This window comes from Sphaerodactylus townsendi, linkage group LG03, assembly GCF_021028975.2.
Source record: "Sphaerodactylus townsendi isolate TG3544 linkage group LG03, MPM_Stown_v2.3, whole genome shotgun sequence".
Lineage (NCBI taxonomy): Eukaryota > Metazoa > Chordata > Lepidosauria > Squamata > Sphaerodactylidae > Sphaerodactylus > Sphaerodactylus townsendi.
Window position 1 is genome coordinate 124,299,022 of NC_059427.1, and position 17,539 is coordinate 124,316,560.

The 17,539-nt window shown below is 40.1% G+C and overlaps 1 protein-coding gene across 14 annotated transcripts in view; it reads right to left on the reverse strand.

Moving 5' to 3' along the window:
* SPAG9 (sperm associated antigen 9) overlaps positions 1-17,539 on the reverse strand; it is a 115,241-nt gene that overhangs the window by 38,680 nt on the left and 59,022 nt on the right. For 9 of the 14 annotated variants that reach the window (XM_048488224.1, XM_048488221.1, XM_048488219.1 and 6 more), the window contains 8 exons: positions 13,763-13,820; positions 12,194-12,346; positions 12,051-12,102; positions 11,444-11,574; positions 8,635-8,691; positions 6,772-6,945; positions 4,717-4,846; positions 1,362-1,457 (listed from right to left, as the gene is read on the reverse strand). In XM_048488224.1, coding sequence (XP_048344181.1) covers positions 1,362-1,457; positions 4,717-4,846; positions 6,772-6,945; positions 8,635-8,691; positions 11,444-11,574; positions 12,051-12,102; positions 12,194-12,346; positions 13,763-13,820 — 851 coding nt within the window. Of the gene's footprint in view, positions 1-1,361; positions 1,458-4,716; positions 4,847-6,771; positions 6,946-8,634; positions 8,692-11,443; positions 11,575-12,050; positions 12,103-12,193; positions 12,347-13,762; positions 13,821-14,440; positions 14,456-17,539 lie in introns of all 14 variants that reach the window. The other 5 variants (XM_048488217.1, XM_048488222.1, XM_048488216.1 and 2 more) reach the window with 1 other exon arrangement.

Genomic DNA, 17,539 nt, shown 5'->3' on the forward strand with positions numbered 1-17,539 from the left:
CCTTGCCTTGAAACTAACTGTTTGACTTTGGACAAGTCACTCACTTACTCTCATGCAGCCTAAGCCACCCCTCACAGGATTGCTTCTGTGAGGATCAAATGAAAGAAGGAATAGAACAGTGGTGGCGAACCTGTGGCATGGGTGTCACCCCCCCACACACACATCTAGGCTGGCCTGGGCCGCTGGGCTCGATTATTAGCATTAAGCCTAAGACCTAGTTTTGGGGAGGCAGTGTAGGTAACCCTGTTAAGCGCTATTAAACCCCACTGATTTTCATGCAAAGAACTAAAGTGCAATTCTTTACCTGGGAATAAGCTCGGTTGCTGGCAATGGGGCTTGCTTCTGAGTAAACCCTCATAGGGTTGTGATTCACCCGTTAGAAGAGTTGCACAGTTGCTTCAAAGCAAAGCCACAGACTACCACCAGCTTACTCCTGAGTAACGCATGCCTCTGAGCCAACCGTTTTTTCTAAACTAAAACCTCAGTAGTCAGGTTAAATTGCTGTGTTGGCACTTTGCGATAAATAAATGGGTTTTGGGTTGAATTTGGGCACTTGGTCTCGAAAAGGTTCGCCATCACTGGAATAGAACCATCCTTGAGTGTCCCACAGGGGAAAAAAAACTAACAAAATAACCTTTTGTCATAGTTGTACCAAAAGTTTGTTGACACTAGTGTGTATGGAATTGATCTTACAAGTCACAAACAGATAGCTTGAAAACATACTATATTGTGTCTAGCAGTACAACTCTAAGCAATATTAAATGTCTTGGCAACATTACTCAGAGATACAGCAGCACTGTATCTGAATCACTTAACTCTAAATCAGAGCCCCCTCCCCTCAAAAATATGCTGCCCCCTTATCATTTCTAGAGTCAAGTTTAGGATACCAATTAAATCTGCAGCCAATCACAGATCTCTCAACAGAACTATATACACCTTACCCAAGACACTCATAGATCACAGGCTACACAGTATGGGATACTCAGGAGGGTTGCTCAAGGTATGCATAAAAATATGACTTCGAAACTTAACCAAAAGAAAAACCCTATCCATTCAGTTTGATGAGGACTGAATGTATTCTAGAAAGGTCAGTGTATCCAGCGCATGCCACTGGAGTATAAAGGGAGGGAGTCTTAGCCTGTTCTATCTCCTGACAGCTCAGCCTGGAGATTTTTCCCAACTGTTTGTCTCCCCCCATAGTGATTCCTCAAGGGTACCCCATCTTGTAAACAGTTTATTAAGCATCTACACATTAACCTTGGCACTGCTCAGAAACTCAGGCCTTCCAATAAGCAGATGCAGGTTGCTCAGATAGTCTGTCAGACCTGACATAATATGAGAGAGAAAATAAACAACTCTACCTTCATGGATGTATCTTTTTCATCAAGAGGTCTCAAGTAAACAGGCACAGGTAAATTCCTCATCTTGTTATCACCCTGGCCACCACCATTCACAATCTAAAACAGGAGGGAAGTTATTCAGTTAACATGAAATAAAATGCTGGTATCTTGCAGATTAATTCAATCATATCAAGAAATCTGTTCAGTTACTCTAAGAGCACCTCTGTGCAAAATGGGTCTCACCCACATGACCTGAATATTGAGCCTTCTGAGAAAATAAATTCGTGAATCTACTCTATTCATGTCATGATGCAAGAGAGATACAAAATTCTTCCATAGAAATAAAAAAGTCCATTTTTTCAACAAACGCATGCCAAAAAATGAAACAAACACATAGATACTACAACCTTCAAAATGACAATTTTACTACAGCAATAATTTTATGCCCTTACAATGATATATCTCAAACAAAAGACTCTATTTACATGGAAATGAGATAAGTATACAATATACAACTGATAATATTGATAGAACCTCTCTTTTGATCACAAGCAGCAAATTGCCACTGAAAGAATTACAGGGTCCTTTGATTTTTCCACCCTAACCCTAACCCATTTTAAGAGAGAGGATTTCTAAGATTATTTTTTAGATACTGGCCTATTTTATATAATTTACCAGAATGTGATCTCTCCCCCTCTTTTGGGACTTAGAAGGAATAAAACTATTGGCAATTATCTGGTCAGAACTGGTATTAAGAAGGCAATTAAAACAAAACCTGCAACAGTGGGACATTTTAAATATGGACATTGCAATGTATGTTCATTGTGTTTTGAGTGTAAAGAGATTATTGTACCAAAGAAGAGATTTCATAGGAAATTGTGTTCCTTTTCCATATGCAATACGTCTGTTTGAACATTTGTCCAGAATACGGAATTTCGTGCAAGAAGCACCGTTAGTCACTTATTTCCATAAAAAGGCATGTTCCTGATTCTTTACGTTTTGTGGCATTGGAAACTTTGGACACTATGCCAGGATCTCTTCCAGATAAACAGAAATTACTCAGAAGAAAAGCATATTATAGTTGGACTGCGTCGCCCCCTTGGGGCTACATCAGAACATTGAGTTTTCTTCCTTTTTGTAACGGCTGTAGTCGCTAACATCTACGCATTTAAGGAAATTGATGCTGGGTCATTTTGTCCTCTCATTTAGAACAGGTGGTTGGGATTTGAGAAGTACAATTGTCCCTAATAGGTTTGTGTTCACATTGTTTAGGGATTAGTATTGGTCTCGTTTAATGGAGGTGTTTATCATAAAGTTAAGGAGCTGTGTGGCATAGTGGTTAAGTGCTTGCACTGCCACTCACATGGTCAGGAGTTCGAGCCCCCTGTGGGTCAGATATCCTGGCAGCTGGCTCATGGTCAACTCAGCCATCCATCCATTTCTTGGTTGGTAAATGAGTACATAGCTCATAGCTAGGAGGTAAAGAATAGCCGGGGAAAGCAATGTCAAACTACCCCACAAAGAGGCTTGCCTATAAAATCACTGCTCGCAGTGGTACCCCAGGGTCGGACACGACTGAAGGGGAAACTTTACCTTTTTTACCTTATCATAAAGTTATTGTATGCAATTGAATTTTATGTTTTATTTTGTAGGAGTGGCACCACAAAAAAAGAAAAACAAATCTTTTTGTGTTAATCATTAAGAATTTTTTACAAGGTCTTTATGTTTGTGAGTACAATAATGTATGTCCAATATTCATTTATTATAATAGATAATGTGATTTCTCATTAGGATATTTTGTGCTTATGTTTCTACAGATGGAGCCACAGAAACAGTTCACAAGGCATAACCTAACCCGGAGGTTAGCTAGCCCCTTGTATATTGTATACTGATCTCATTTCCATTTGTTTGAGATATATCATTGTAAGGGCATAAAAATTATTGTTATAGTAAAATAGTCATTGTGAAGGTTGTAATATCTCTGTGTTTGTTAAGCATTATTTAAGGAAACTGTGTTTCACAGTACTTGAGCCTCAAAGATACACAATATTTTTTTTTATAACTTTCAGGTGTACCTACCCTTTTTTTCTTATGAAAAAAATGAAACAGACAACACTGTGCACGTTACAAAGGGAATGCTGCTGAATAATCAAAGAGGCAGTGACATGTTTTAAAATGAGTCAAAATGTTTTCATAGCAGCTAACAAACAAAGAGAAAAGAATAAATAAATAAGTTAATGCATGCCTTGCAAGCAATTTAAAAGCCATATTATGCACATTGCTAGTTTTTATTTGAAACTATTCTTGTTTTCTATCACAACATATATGTTTCTGCAAACAATGGACACCGAGTATGCCATCACAAGCAGCCATCCCACTCTTCTGTGACCTTTTACAGCTAGAATTTTTCCTCAACAGCACTTTCTTTAACTTGGGCGGGAAGGGGGGGGATGTTGACTTTTCATAAGGAGTCTAAAGAAGCCTAATTTGCCAACCTCTGAAAATGACCTTTAATAGCTTATATACATTATAAGAGAGATATTACTCATTATCTATCATGCGTGCATACACACACACACAGATATATTCTTAGGATACTTTTCAAATTTCATGTTTACATTTCCCTACATATCCTACTGGAGTAGTGATTTCAAAATGATAATCTCAGAAAGGGAACATGGAAGCTCTACAAAACTACCATTTTGTCACTACTGCTCCTTATGTATCCTAGAAAGTAAATATTGTTCTTTGCCATGATTTTATGTTTACAGCCTGCTGTCCTACCAAATCGCAATTAATACGCAGACCAAACAAATAAAGGAGCAGGCTTTCCTCCCAGGTGAAGTGATTGACAGACAATACTGGCTGTCGCCTCAGAGGCCCTTTTCCTTCTTGAAAGCACCAAGAAAGCTTAAGGGGTAGGAATAACAGAAGTCCTCTTGCCAAGCCTCCTGTTTACCTGGCTACTGTCACACAGATTTCCAACCATATTTTCTCCAGTTTTTATAAGTGAAAAGGTGTCTCTTGTGACCTGCCACACAATACCACCACATTAAAGGGTATGGGAGCAGTGGGAATAATGCAGCAGTTAGAATGGTAGACAAGGATCTGGGAAATTCGGGTTCAAACCCCCACACTGCCCTAAAATTAAACGGGTGACTTTAGGTCAGTGAATCTCTCTCAGCCTAACTTACCTCACATGGTGGTTGTTATGAAAGATCAAACTGAAAACAGGAAAAGAATGAACGCTGCTCTGAATTGTACTAGGCAGCTACAATGAGGAATAGGAGCCACCACACAGTCCAAGTGGGATTTTACAGTGCTTTGTCATGAGGTTAGTACTTGAAGGACATCTTTAATCACCTCAGCACAATACCTGTTTATATTTCTGAGGAAGGCTCCAACCAAAAGCTTGTACTCTGCCATCTTCCTTTTGAACATGGGCTTTCACTTGGCGGTACTGTTCTCTCTTCTGCTCTCTACGTGAGGCAAGACTGGCCTCAGACCTGGGTAAAGGAGAAAAGATACCAACTATGTTCCATTTTGCTCCACTCAAACTCCAATTTGTTCAGTATAACCGGGGGGGCAGGGGGGAGAGTGTTACATAGCTGTGGCATAGCCAAAAAAAATGAGAACTTGTGAAGTTAGAAAATGCCTTTTCCTGAACAGTACACAGTACTAGTTTCTGTGATATCCTTAGAACAACCCTTGAACTCTCTCTATCAAGGCTTGCAAGGCACCATGTCTTCTCAATGCTCTGGGTTCTATCCAGTGATCCATCAGTAGAAGGAACGGATGTAAATCTAGGATCCTCTTCTTTCAGAATTCACGAAGGGCTTTTATAAAAACCTGTGCTCTGCAATCCACATAAGATATGGACTTCCTGATACAACAGTATATTATGTGATTAATGGTTGGCAAGTCACAGCCCCTAGAGGAGCTAGCCCAGATTTGTTCTCCCAACCTTTCATCTCTCAGCTATATCTGGAATCCCAGGATGTGATGATGGCCAGGTGTGCTTTTTACCAGCTTCATTTGGAGATAAGACGAGGACATTTTTCAGTCTGATGATAAACTGTGAATAATGGTTTAGGCTTCTAAATGACTGAAATAAACCTCACTAAATGGGGCTGCTTTTCAAAACTACTCCAATATATAGCACTGTAAACGAACAATACTCCAGCACTTGTATATCTGGGGAGGGGGAGGAAGAATCCAAGGTGCTGGTTGTACCAGCTTTGATCCCACACACAGAACCAACATGATTCAGTAGTTATTGTGTATGATTGCAACAAGTCCCAGACGCAAATCCCTACAGTCCCATGAAGCTCACTGACTGATAAACTACACACACCTGTTTTAAGATTTTTATGTTTTTTGTATGATTTTATGTTGTTCACCGCCCTGAGCCCTCCGGGGATAGGGCGGTATAGCAAGTTTAATAAATAATAATAATAATAATAATAATATTTGGCCAGTCAACTCTGTCTAACCTACATGACAGAGTTGTTGTGAGGACAAAATAGAAACAGGAGAACCAAATACAATTCTCTCAGCTACTCTGAGAAGGATGGAAGAATATAAGAGAATATAACACAGCTTAGGGCCAAAATCTCCTGGGGAAAAAATCTTCTCCCATGTGCTCTATGAGGAATCTTCAGATCATTAGGAAAAGCAAATGGAAGAAAACTGGCCTAGATGCAAGTTTTCAGGGGAGTTCAAAATGTCTAAACAATCTTTTTAAAAACTCACAAAAGGCACGGCTTGTTTAGGCCAATGTTCCAGCAAGGAATGGAATGCTGTTGAATACGTGTGGGAAGGAGACAAGTTCCTCTCCACCATAAACTACACACACCAGTTAAACTTGAACAAATGTCACAAACACAATTAATACCAAAGACTAAATTGTCAGCGGCGCACAATGTTTTCCTATTTAAATAACATGCATTAACTGCTTGCACTCCCGTCATAACAAAGTACAACCTGAGCAAGACCAAAAAAAAGGACACTATGAATGCAAACATTGTCAAAGAAAGGAAAAAGATTATACAGAAGGGACCTGAAGGTTTGTGGCTGTAAGTTACAAGAGTCAAGTAGCACCTTGCTGTACTGTAGTGTGCTTTGCCTGGAAGTCAGAGAATCAAAAAGAAACTGCAAATTCAGGTTGTTTCACCCAAGGGGTTTTATGTAGTCATTAACTACATTGAGCAAACATGACAGCACTGCCACAAAAACCTAGCTGCTGATATCTGACCGCTTGCGGCTACTGATACGTATTTCTGGAAAGTAGCAGCAATCTGCCACAGATATTGAAATCTTCTCTACTCTGGCCACAAGCACAAAGAGCGGCACCCCTGACTGATTATAACTATCGGTTTACAAAGTTGCTATTTATCATCATTATTAACAATACAAACAAAACAGGTCTTACTCTTCACTGAGGAAGTCAAAGGCTTTTGATTTGTCACTTGGTAGCTGAGATAAAGTGCTGCTTCTTTTCTTGACCGATGGAGTAATGTGAGAGGTTGGAGCATTGTACTTAACATTTACTGGTGGTTCTGGTTTCTTTGTGGTGGTGCCCGAGGAGCTGAACAGCCTGCTAAAACTGAAGAATAGGGGGAGCACAAGCAGACATATTCATAAATACGTATAGAAGACACACTTGTTTGGCATAATTTCTTATGTACACTCCACACACTTCCCAATTCAAAGCAATCACTGAGGACAAAGAGTAGAGAAGAAATGAGTCCAAACACAGCAGACTTTAACTATCCAGCACAGCTCACGCTGTCAGAAAGCTGGCAGATGTTTAAACACTCATAACACTCACTGAAATGGTCTCATGCACTTCCAAACTGGGAACAGAGAAAGAATAGACATTTATACGTAGGAGCTGGAGAATGCCCAGATGTCTAAAAAATCTGGCGCAATGATGCCAACTAGAATCATAGAGTTGGAAGAGACCCCAAGGGCCATCAAGTCTAACCCCCTGCAATGCAGGAACACACAATCAAATGTGTGTATGACTATGTAAGAGCTTGGTTCGTGAGAGCTAGAATACTTTTCAGCCTTCTTTATACATATGTCTGTTTTCATGTATGTCTTAAGTTCTGGTTTTGTGAACTACTTTTATAACACTGTGTTTTTCATTGTTAGCTGCCTTGGTGGCTCTGATTGGGCAGAAAGGATAAACGTTTTGTAAATAAATAATGCCGAAAATTTGTTACTGTTATTCAAATACAGCTAATTATCTGAGCTCTCAAAGCAATATAACAATATAATATATTAATGCAGCTCATTTTCTAACATCTATAGGCTTGAACCCTTTCTGATGAACATCTGAATTAGTGCGGGATAGTAGCCAGTGGGTGGCCTGCGGCAAGATACTATCTCTCATGCCAGTTTTACCCATATGTTACAAGTGAAGAAGAGGCTATCTTACAAAAATCTTTATAAGGATCAAGAAAACAAGATTCACATGATTTAAATATCACCACGTGTGTGACAAAGTGAGGGCTTAATATACTACTCTGTATCTTGGTGAAACCCATAACCTCAATATTATTAGTTTTCTCACAACAGAAGACAGGGACAAACAAGAATGGTTCTGATTCAAAATGCAGGGCTCAATAGAGCCATGAAGACAAAGAGGATCTTGCAGAAATCTAAATCTTAGTGATCCAGTAGCCTCCTCTGTATATTCACTAGCCCAGTCTGTTATCTACTCAATATTCCTGTATACTTCAGATCAAAATAGAGGAAGGGAACTCTGAACACACAGAGGCCTTCCACATCTTTCTCACATACTATTTCAGTAATAATCCAAAACTTCACTGCAATTTAGCACTTCAAATTCTCACATGAAAGTGTGGGCATTCTTATTCGCCATCAAAATGCCTCTGCTTTATGGCAACCCTCTGAATTAATGTCCCACATTTACAGCCTGCTGAACTCACATGCAAACCACACAAAAAGCACCCCGATTTCAGTTTATTGCAATTGTCACAGAAAAGCAGCTACAAAGCTCTAATCTGTTGTAACAGGACACTTCTTCCTAATTGTTAAAACTCAGATGCAATTAGATTATAGAAACTGCATTTCTCTGCCAAGTGTACAACCATCATTGCAAGATGCATCTTACAATACAATTCATCTTTTAGACCAGCCTTACCCAGTTGGCATACTAGATAGCAAAAAAAGAGAATAGATTTGTATTTTAGTCCCTTAGATTCCAAAGAAACAAAAAGACCAACTGCATATATATTTTAGAATAAAAGACTGTTTTTCAACTTACAATTGCCAAAGGCTTGACCTCTTCTTCTCTTGCATGGCTGGATTTTCTCTTGATGCCCTAAAGATAAAGAACCATGAACTAATAGCTTGAGCAGGAAGGAGACAGATGGCCACCTAGAATGGTCTGTGCTATGTCAAAGAGTCACACTATCAAACAGAGAGATAATTTTAATAAAAACACAAAATACTTCATTTTTTAAATTATGAGCTAAAATAAAATTGAGAGCTGGCATGGTGTAGTGGCTAAGAGCAGTGGATTCTAATTTTGAGAACTGGGCTTGATTCCCCGCTCCTCCACCTGAGTGGCAGAGGCTTATCTGGTGAACCAGATGTGTTTCCTCACTCTTACATTCCTGCTGGGTGACCTTGGGCTAGTCACAGTCCTTTGAAACTCTCTCAGCCCTCCCCACCCACCTCACAAAGTGTCTGTTGTGGGGGGAGGAAGGGAAAAGAGTTTATACGCCACCTTGAGACTCCTTACAGGAGAGAAAGGTGGGGTATAAATCCAAACTCCTCCTCCTCTTCTTCTAAGACAATAATGTAAAATCATTGCCTTTGTACATGAAGATAGTTTGTTATTTAATAAAAGCACTGGTGGGAGACACCTGAGAATATCAACCTACATATTCTAATACAGCAGGCATCAGAAACTGTCTGTGCAGCCAGAGATAGAAAGAAAACCCTGCTATAGTATTTTTCTATCCAAGTAATTTTTAAAAAATATCCTAATTTTTTTTAAAAAATTACTAGTGTATTTAAGGTAAGAAAAGCTACGGGTTGGGAAGGAGTAGCACAAAATATTAGGGAGCAATTCCAGTTTTAGAAACACAAATCAGCAAGCTACACTGAATGAATCCAAACTATCTTGTTGCCTTTCAAAAATAACATTGTTTTTGTGCAAACCGCTGTTACAATTCCACAAGGCTGTTGTCTCTGGCATGAAAGCCCAACGCTGGACCACTCTCATATTATCAAATATCCTAGCAAGGTTTAAATAGTATTCAGAACACACGAGCAGATACATCAGCAAATTTAATGGCTCTTAAGAGCGTTTTTATATCAAGATAATATACGCAGAAAGAATAAGGATACACATTTTAGAAATCTCCTTGAATTTTTTATCACTTTCCTCTCCATTCCAAAAAAGCCTCTCGGACATTAATATTGACTGCTTCTTTGGTACATTGCTTAAGGGATAAACACACTTAAAGGGGTATTCTGCATCATAAAATGAGCCAAACACAGGGGTGATATTGTAAACGCAGTAAATGGCGAAAACAACGCCTGGGTTTGAGGCAGATGGTTGAGTTTCCAACCAGAATATTTAGAATTTTAATGAGAAGGAAAAGTGCTCGTGGTTGCAAAAGGCACAATAAGCATACATACAGGGAAAGGAGGTAACAGTATATTTGCAGTGTGTGACTGTAGCTCTGATTCATACAGAACAGTCCTAGTTAATCACAAATAGAAAAAATTCTCCTGCAGTCACTAGCTAAAGATGCTGTAATGACACTGGCAGCAGAATGTGATGTTAATTATGGGAGTGCCAAGGGAAGACCAAGCCAGACACAACTGCAACAGAGAGATCTGTTGAAAAAAACAGATCAGTGGAAGAAAGGTGGGGTATACTATTGACAACAAAAGGCTGTGCGGGTTAGGAATACACACACACCCAGGGAATCAAACCCAGATAGACACACACTTTCCTTCCCTGCAGTCTGTCCTTCACACCCCCCACAGGTGCTTTATTCCCCTCTGTCAAGCTCTGACACCCAAAATAGAGAAAAGTGCATGTGGAACAGAATTGCAAGAAGGTAAACAGCAGATGGAGTGAAAGGTTACGTTCTCCTCTAGTAAAAAAAAAATTATGCCCAGCACAAACTGGTTTCACAGCAAAAAAAGAGTTCATGATGCAAGACTGTGGCTCAGACAAAACAAACCCTCCAGCCTGGAATATTCAGCAGCGTATTACCAATGTGTCTGATGCCAGCATGATGTAAACTGGGCCAGCCCAGAAACAAGCTGACACACAAGGCAAAGCTTGCCTGCATTCACCAATATCCGCAGCTCCAGGGACAAGGAAGGGATCCTGATAAAATTAGGGGTCTCCCTCAGTACAGCCATAGCAAAGTGACAGAAACCACTCCTCTGCCCCATCATTGTCAACTACATGACAAGTAGGCACCTGCAGACCACAACACATCTCTATTAATTATGGAAATTTTTAATACATCCTTCAAACTAGTTCACAGTGACAGTTCCCCCATCAGATCCTCTGAAGATGCCAGCCACAGACACAGGTGAAACGTCAGGAGAAAATGCTACTGGAGCACGGCCATACAGCCCGGAAACCCCACAACACCCCAGTGATTCCGGCCGTGATAGCCTTCAACAATACACTGAAGGTTGGATTGTTAGGAATCCTGTTTTTTAAAATGGGGTATGTACTTCAAACTCTTTTTAGCAATAGACATTGTCGCTTTTGTTAACATGCAGCATCTAACAAGACAACTACCAATTTTCCCTCTCTCAGTTATTGGTAACTTATGCTGCCCCCCCCCCCCCCAAAGGAATACAGGATTCTCAGAAATCAGAGCTCTAATTGTGAGACTGCCGGTGACGGAATGATACAAACAATTTCAGACTTCTGGTAGATGAATGGCTAACCTACTGTAAACAATGCAAGACATTCTTAGTCACCACTGTAAACTAATTGAACTCTCTCTCCAAAGCCACAAGAAGGAACTACGAACTCAAGAATCTATTGGGAACTAACCACTCTCACACCCCAAAATAGGGTCTCTACTTGCCTTATCATCTCAGTCCATCGCACTGCTTCTTGGAGCTCCATCAGTCTCTCTTTGTATTGATTTCTTTCCATCAGGACACGTGCCATCTCCACCCGAGTGAACCGTTTCCTCTGGGCAGTGGGAATATCACTCTGTGGCATGTCGGGCAGGGAGAAGATGGGGTTTTAAGGCGGGGGTGATGGGGATGACAAGAATGATAAAAAAATTAGAGGGTTTTAAAAATATATATTTCTTGGCTGCAATACTGCCGAACTACAGAAGATCAGAACAGAACATTCAAAACTATTCAGGGGGCTTTACTGCTAAGCCTAATATGCAGTAATAGCTTGGAAGAAACAAAGGCAGCAAATGGAAGCTTCTTTGTATAAACAAAACAACCCCAAAAGCAGGTTTTTTAGAACATCCCCCATCAAAATAGCAACATCTCTGGTTGTAATCCATTGCGAACTATGATCCAGGACTGCCCCAGTAAATAAAGGGAAAGCACCCAGTCCACAGTAAATACACACTTCTCCTCAATAGTTCCATTGAAAGATTGTCACTTGGCAATTTTACACAGAGCAGCAAAGAAAAAAAAGATAGATAAAAGGTCAATTCAATTACATACATCATCCTCTTCCTTTGCTTTTTGCCTTGCTTCTTCTGCTTCTGCTCGGGCTCTAAACAAATGCAAGAGGTACCAATTACATTAACCGGAATGCCTTCCATGGCCCTTTCTGCCACAACACACGGGGAGTGTATTACACTCACTTTCTAAGTTCCTCTTCCAGTTCCTTATTCTTCTCTTCTAGCTTTTGTTTGGCTAGTTTGACAGCTTCCAGCTCTCCTTTCAGAACGTCTTTCTCACAGGACAGCTCATCCACTTTTGCAATTAAGTCATTCTTCACCACATTCAAGGCATTTCTAAACAAAGGAGATATTTGCCACAGGTCAATTCAAGCAGTGTCGTCCAGCAACACAAATAACACTCAAGTTCCATATTTCACTCCTGCCATAGGAATGTATGCAATGCCTTCAATCAAGCAGAATCTGTGGTATTATGATGCACCAAGCAGGTCATAGTGCAGTCTTGATTCCCTGCAATCATTTTGTGGACTTAATGTATGTAGGTATTTAAACAAAAAAAATATATATATAGGTTTAGGAGTGTAAAATCACCACTTCAAGCTTTCCCACATCCCTGAGTATAGAGCCATTTTATTTTCTTCACAGCATAATCTGCCACACTCAGTGAGGAAAAAAGTTGCTCTAATCCAGCACTCCAGCAGTAGCTAAACAGATTCTCTGAGAGGCTCATCAGCAAGTCATGATGAAGTTCCTCTCCCTGTTTGTCTCTAGTATTTGCACTATCAGACAGAGATAACTTCTGAACATGAAAGTCCAATTCTTAGCTATGCTGGCTAATGAATCATTATTAGCTCTGCTAGCTAATGAGTTATCATTACCGCAATTTTATCATTGCTACCACTGTTAAATTTATCCCCCATGTATTATCTAATCTGATTTTAAACCCAGTGGCTCCCACCGTGGTAACAAAATTCATAAGGAAGCTTTATTGTATTATTGTAACCCGTCACAGAATTCAAGACAGCACATGTGGGTCAGCAGAAGGCACAGAACAGACCAAGGTTTACTTTACGACAGTGAGGCTGCCATATCATGTGTCTTCAAATCATACTACTCCTTCTGATTAATCTGAAGCTCTCAGATACCACCTCCCACAATTCCTTAAGGGATCAGAATTGTATCTTTTAGAATTAGCAACCTCATACAAGGGTTCCAGCAGAGCACACTGAAAGTGGCTAAGGGGGGATCTTTCTCCACAATCTGTCATTTGTCCTGAATTTTTTTCTGAAGATCAGGAGTGGCTCACAAGCACCTTTACCACAGTTGCATGCAGCAGATGGAAAAGGGGGAAATGAGGAGATTTCACCCGATTTCCCCTTGTCAGTGCAGTCCCCCATTTTGTGGCACATTTGACTATGGGCCTCTGCCAATGCTGAGGCAGGAGCAAATGAAAGGCTGCTTGAGTAAGGGGGATGCAAAGAGAGATCTGCTCTGCCAATGCCATCCATGAGTTCTTCTAGTGCAGGGGTGTCAAACTCGCAGCCCTCCAGATGTTCATGAACTACAATTCCCATCAGTCCCTCCCAACATGAGCATTGGCTATACTGGTAAGGGCTGATGGGAATTGTAGTTCATGAACATCTAGAGGGTCGCGAGTTTGACACCTATGTTCTAGTGAATCCAAACCTATGCTTAACAACAAATAAAACAGGTTAGTAATTCCATGTTTAAAAGCGGAAAGGGATTACTCACTTGGTTTCTAGCAGTTGTGTATTTTCTAAAATAAGGTTTTCAACTTCACGACCCATTCCTTTCAAAGACAGAAAAGAGAAACGTTGAAACTTGTATCAGATGTGTGTGTTTCAATCCAGAGTTCAGAGTGTAGAGATACTGCACAAACAGGACTCAATGTTAATTTCAACTGAGAGAACTGACCTGCACACACAGAGGAGTGTACATGTTCTCCACTGAGATGGAAGAGAAGTCTGTGCAGTTCTGTTCATATATTGGCGTACCTGTGCCCATGATTAATGGACTGATAAGTATCTTTAAAAATAAACTGAGTCTATTTTGCAGGTAGAATTTGAAAATGCTCAATATGGAAGCTGACACCCTTCAGAAGAAGAAAAACATTTCAGTCCAATATCTAACGTTTGAACATTTCACTTCTATGGGTTTTTGCCTCTCATCTGTTATAAAACCCTTCCTTGTTGCCTTGGCTCACAAAAAGTGACAATTTTCCCCCAGTTAAGTTAAATGAATTGAAATTTACTATGGTTAAAATCAACCAAAGTTCTTAGTTTAGTTGTAGTATATGCTCTGACGTTCAAGCTAAGTAATTCAAATACAAAACAGAAGACATGCTGAATATGGAAAGCTCAGAAACAATGCAACTCTCCCTGCAAACAATCAAATGAGATGAAGCCTTACCAAAGAAATTATGGTCTTTTAAAGCCCATGCATTCCATGAAGAGCAGAAAGAAGAAAAGACATTTCATGTGAGGAGGACAGTATGGGTGAGGTGTGATACAAGACTAGAGATCTGTTAGATGTGAAAGATTTCAAAGTAAAGGCGACACTGAAAATTTGAAACAAAATATGTTCCAATTATAAGAGAGAGAGAGAGAAAGAGAGAAAGAGAGAGAGAGAGAGAGAAACTAACAGTTAAGAGAGTAGTGTCAAAAAGAGCAATATAAGGGCCATCACAGGTCCATCTACTCCAGCATCTGATTTTCAACACTGCCCAAACTGATGTTGCTAAGAAGTCCAAGAAACAGATTATAAAAAATACAACCTACTTCTTCAGTTTATCTGCAGCAGCTGATATTCTAATGTGCCACTGCTGAACATGGAGACTTCAGTGAGCCATCATGGCAATTAACTCTTAAGAACTATCCTCCAAGGATCTAACTCCCTTGCAAAGCTATTAAACTATCAGCCACACCACATTTTGAAACAATTCTATGTACTGTGTGAAACAGAATTTTCTTTCATGTGTCCTGAACCTACAGCCAATCAGTTTCTAAAGCTGACTCAGGTTCAAATTTAATATTATGAGATAGGAAAATACTTTTTTTACCTGACTGAAGATTATATAAATTAACAGAAATAGGAAAATACATTTCCTTGCAGCCACTTTCTTCATACCATGCATAATTTTATGAAATTTGGTCATTCTGCCTGTCCTTGCTGTACCTTTTCCAGCTCTAGACTATTATTTTTGAGATGGGGCAGCAAGATTTGTGCAGAACACACTTGAATGAATCATATTATAAATGAGGACTTAATAATGGGCAGTGATCTTTGCTATTCAAGTATGGAGGGTGGGATCATTCACAGGTTATAATATAATGCCTCTACATTTCAGTTCTTCAAAAAACAATTATATTTAAAGAAACATTTTTAGAAAACTTCAGTAAGAGCTACATGTTTGATGATGCATCGTGTTCCATCTAGACCAATGATGGCGAACCTTTTAAAGACTGAGTGCCAGGGGCGGAGCAAGGGAAAACTGCATCCAGGGCATGTGTGCACCCTGCGCCCCTGCCTGCCCACGCCCTGCCCTGGAATGCCCCGAAACACCCCCATCACACCCCTGGAACGCCCTCGCCACACTCCCACAGGGTCACACACCCAGTGCGTTGCGCAACCCTCGCCCCCTTGACACTATGCCACTGCCAAGTGCCCAAACTGGGGTGATGGCGCATGTGCCCACAAAGAGGGCTTTGAGTGCCACCTCTGGCACCCGTGCCAGAGGTTCACCACCACTGATCTAGACCATGTTCCATGTCTCTTAGAACACAGGGGCCAATAAAGGATGAGAGATTCCATAGCCGATCTAGAAAAATTAATCCCAGGCATATGTATTAAATTGGAACAGACATATATTTATAAACTGAATAAATGAAACTTCATCCTATGAACACATTTATTTTGAACGCAAGACCAATGTCCTGTGCTACATGCACAAATTTGCTTTTGTACACACATGGAACTCTCAAGCAAATGGGTTTTTCCATTCACAAGGTGGTATGACTAAAAAAACAGAGTTCAAGAAACAAATCCTTGTGTTAGGAGGTGAACATGAAAGTCCTTACAGGGCAGAAAGTTCCATGTACTCATCAAAGACCTGAAGGAAGTCACTGGATCAGGGAAAAATCCTGCTTTTGAACTCACTAAATGTAGTTAATTTTTTTCACCTTTTGAGTAATAGGGATCGAGTGAGGACAGCCTGCACAGAACAGTAATTAGAGTACTCGACTCGATTCAAACCACCATTTGCCATAAAACTTACTGGGTGACTCTGGGCCAGTCATTTTCTCAATCTAACCTAATTCACAGGGTTGTGAGGATAAAAAGCAAATGGAGAAAACACTAGTGTCAATCTGAGTCTCCTGGAGAAATAGCAGGATAAACATGCGCTAAAAGAAACAACAAATATTATCTCTCATGCACAGAAATGATGGCATCGTGATCAAAGTTAATAGTGTTTCCTATGGCCATTTCCAGAGCCTGCATGAGTTTATAGCAGTAGAGGACTCCACCTTAGAGATCTCCAGATGTTAGTGGATTACACTCTTATCAGTCTCCTTGCCAGCATGACCAATTGGCCATGCTGGCAGGGGCTGATGGGAATTGTAGTCCATAACATCTGGAGTGCCAAAGGTTCGCCACCACGGGTCTAGTGGGTAAGGTGTTGGACTAGGATCAGGGAAACCCAGGTTCAAATCTCCAGTCGTGCCATGGAAGCATGCTGGATGACCCTGGACCACTCGTACACTCTCAGTCTATATCCTGGCTAGGAGACCTCCAAGGAATACCAGAGTCATGACATGGAGGCAGGCAATGACAAGCCACCTCTGGACGTCTCTTGCCATGAAAACCCTTTGGGGTCACCATAAGTAAAATGTGGCTTGATGGCTAAGAAAACCCCTTACATTAAATGGCCATTTCCACCACTCCTGTAATGTTATAGAAGTCCTAAAATGGAAGACTCATCTCCAGCAATTCAGTATGCCCCAATTTTATTGTGAATAGAAGAAAACTTGTACCAACCAGGCTACAATAAATACTTCAAAAATTGTGTCTCCTACTGGAGTACCAATTTACTTAATTTATTTATAAGTAACCAAAATAATTTTACAACACAATAACCAGATGTTTTGGAAAAATTATTACATCTGGAGTAATGAAAAAAACTTTTTGTATACAGTTTAGAATGTTTTGAGAAGCATAAGACATTTTGAGAAACATAAGAAAAAACTAATTGCAGGGCACTGTTCTGCTTTATTATAAGCACTATTGTACTTTTGAAAAACCTTGACCTGCCTTTAACAGACTTGAAGTAGTACGAGGCCAGTTACTTATCTAGAATCTGGCTAGCTGTTATCTTTGTGTTAAGATTATACTGCTGTGCCATTCTAAACTGTATACAAAAAGTTTTTTTCATTACTCCAGTGGGAGAGATGTAATAATTTTTCCAAAACATCTGGTTATCGTGTTGTAAAATTATTTTGGTTACTTATAAAT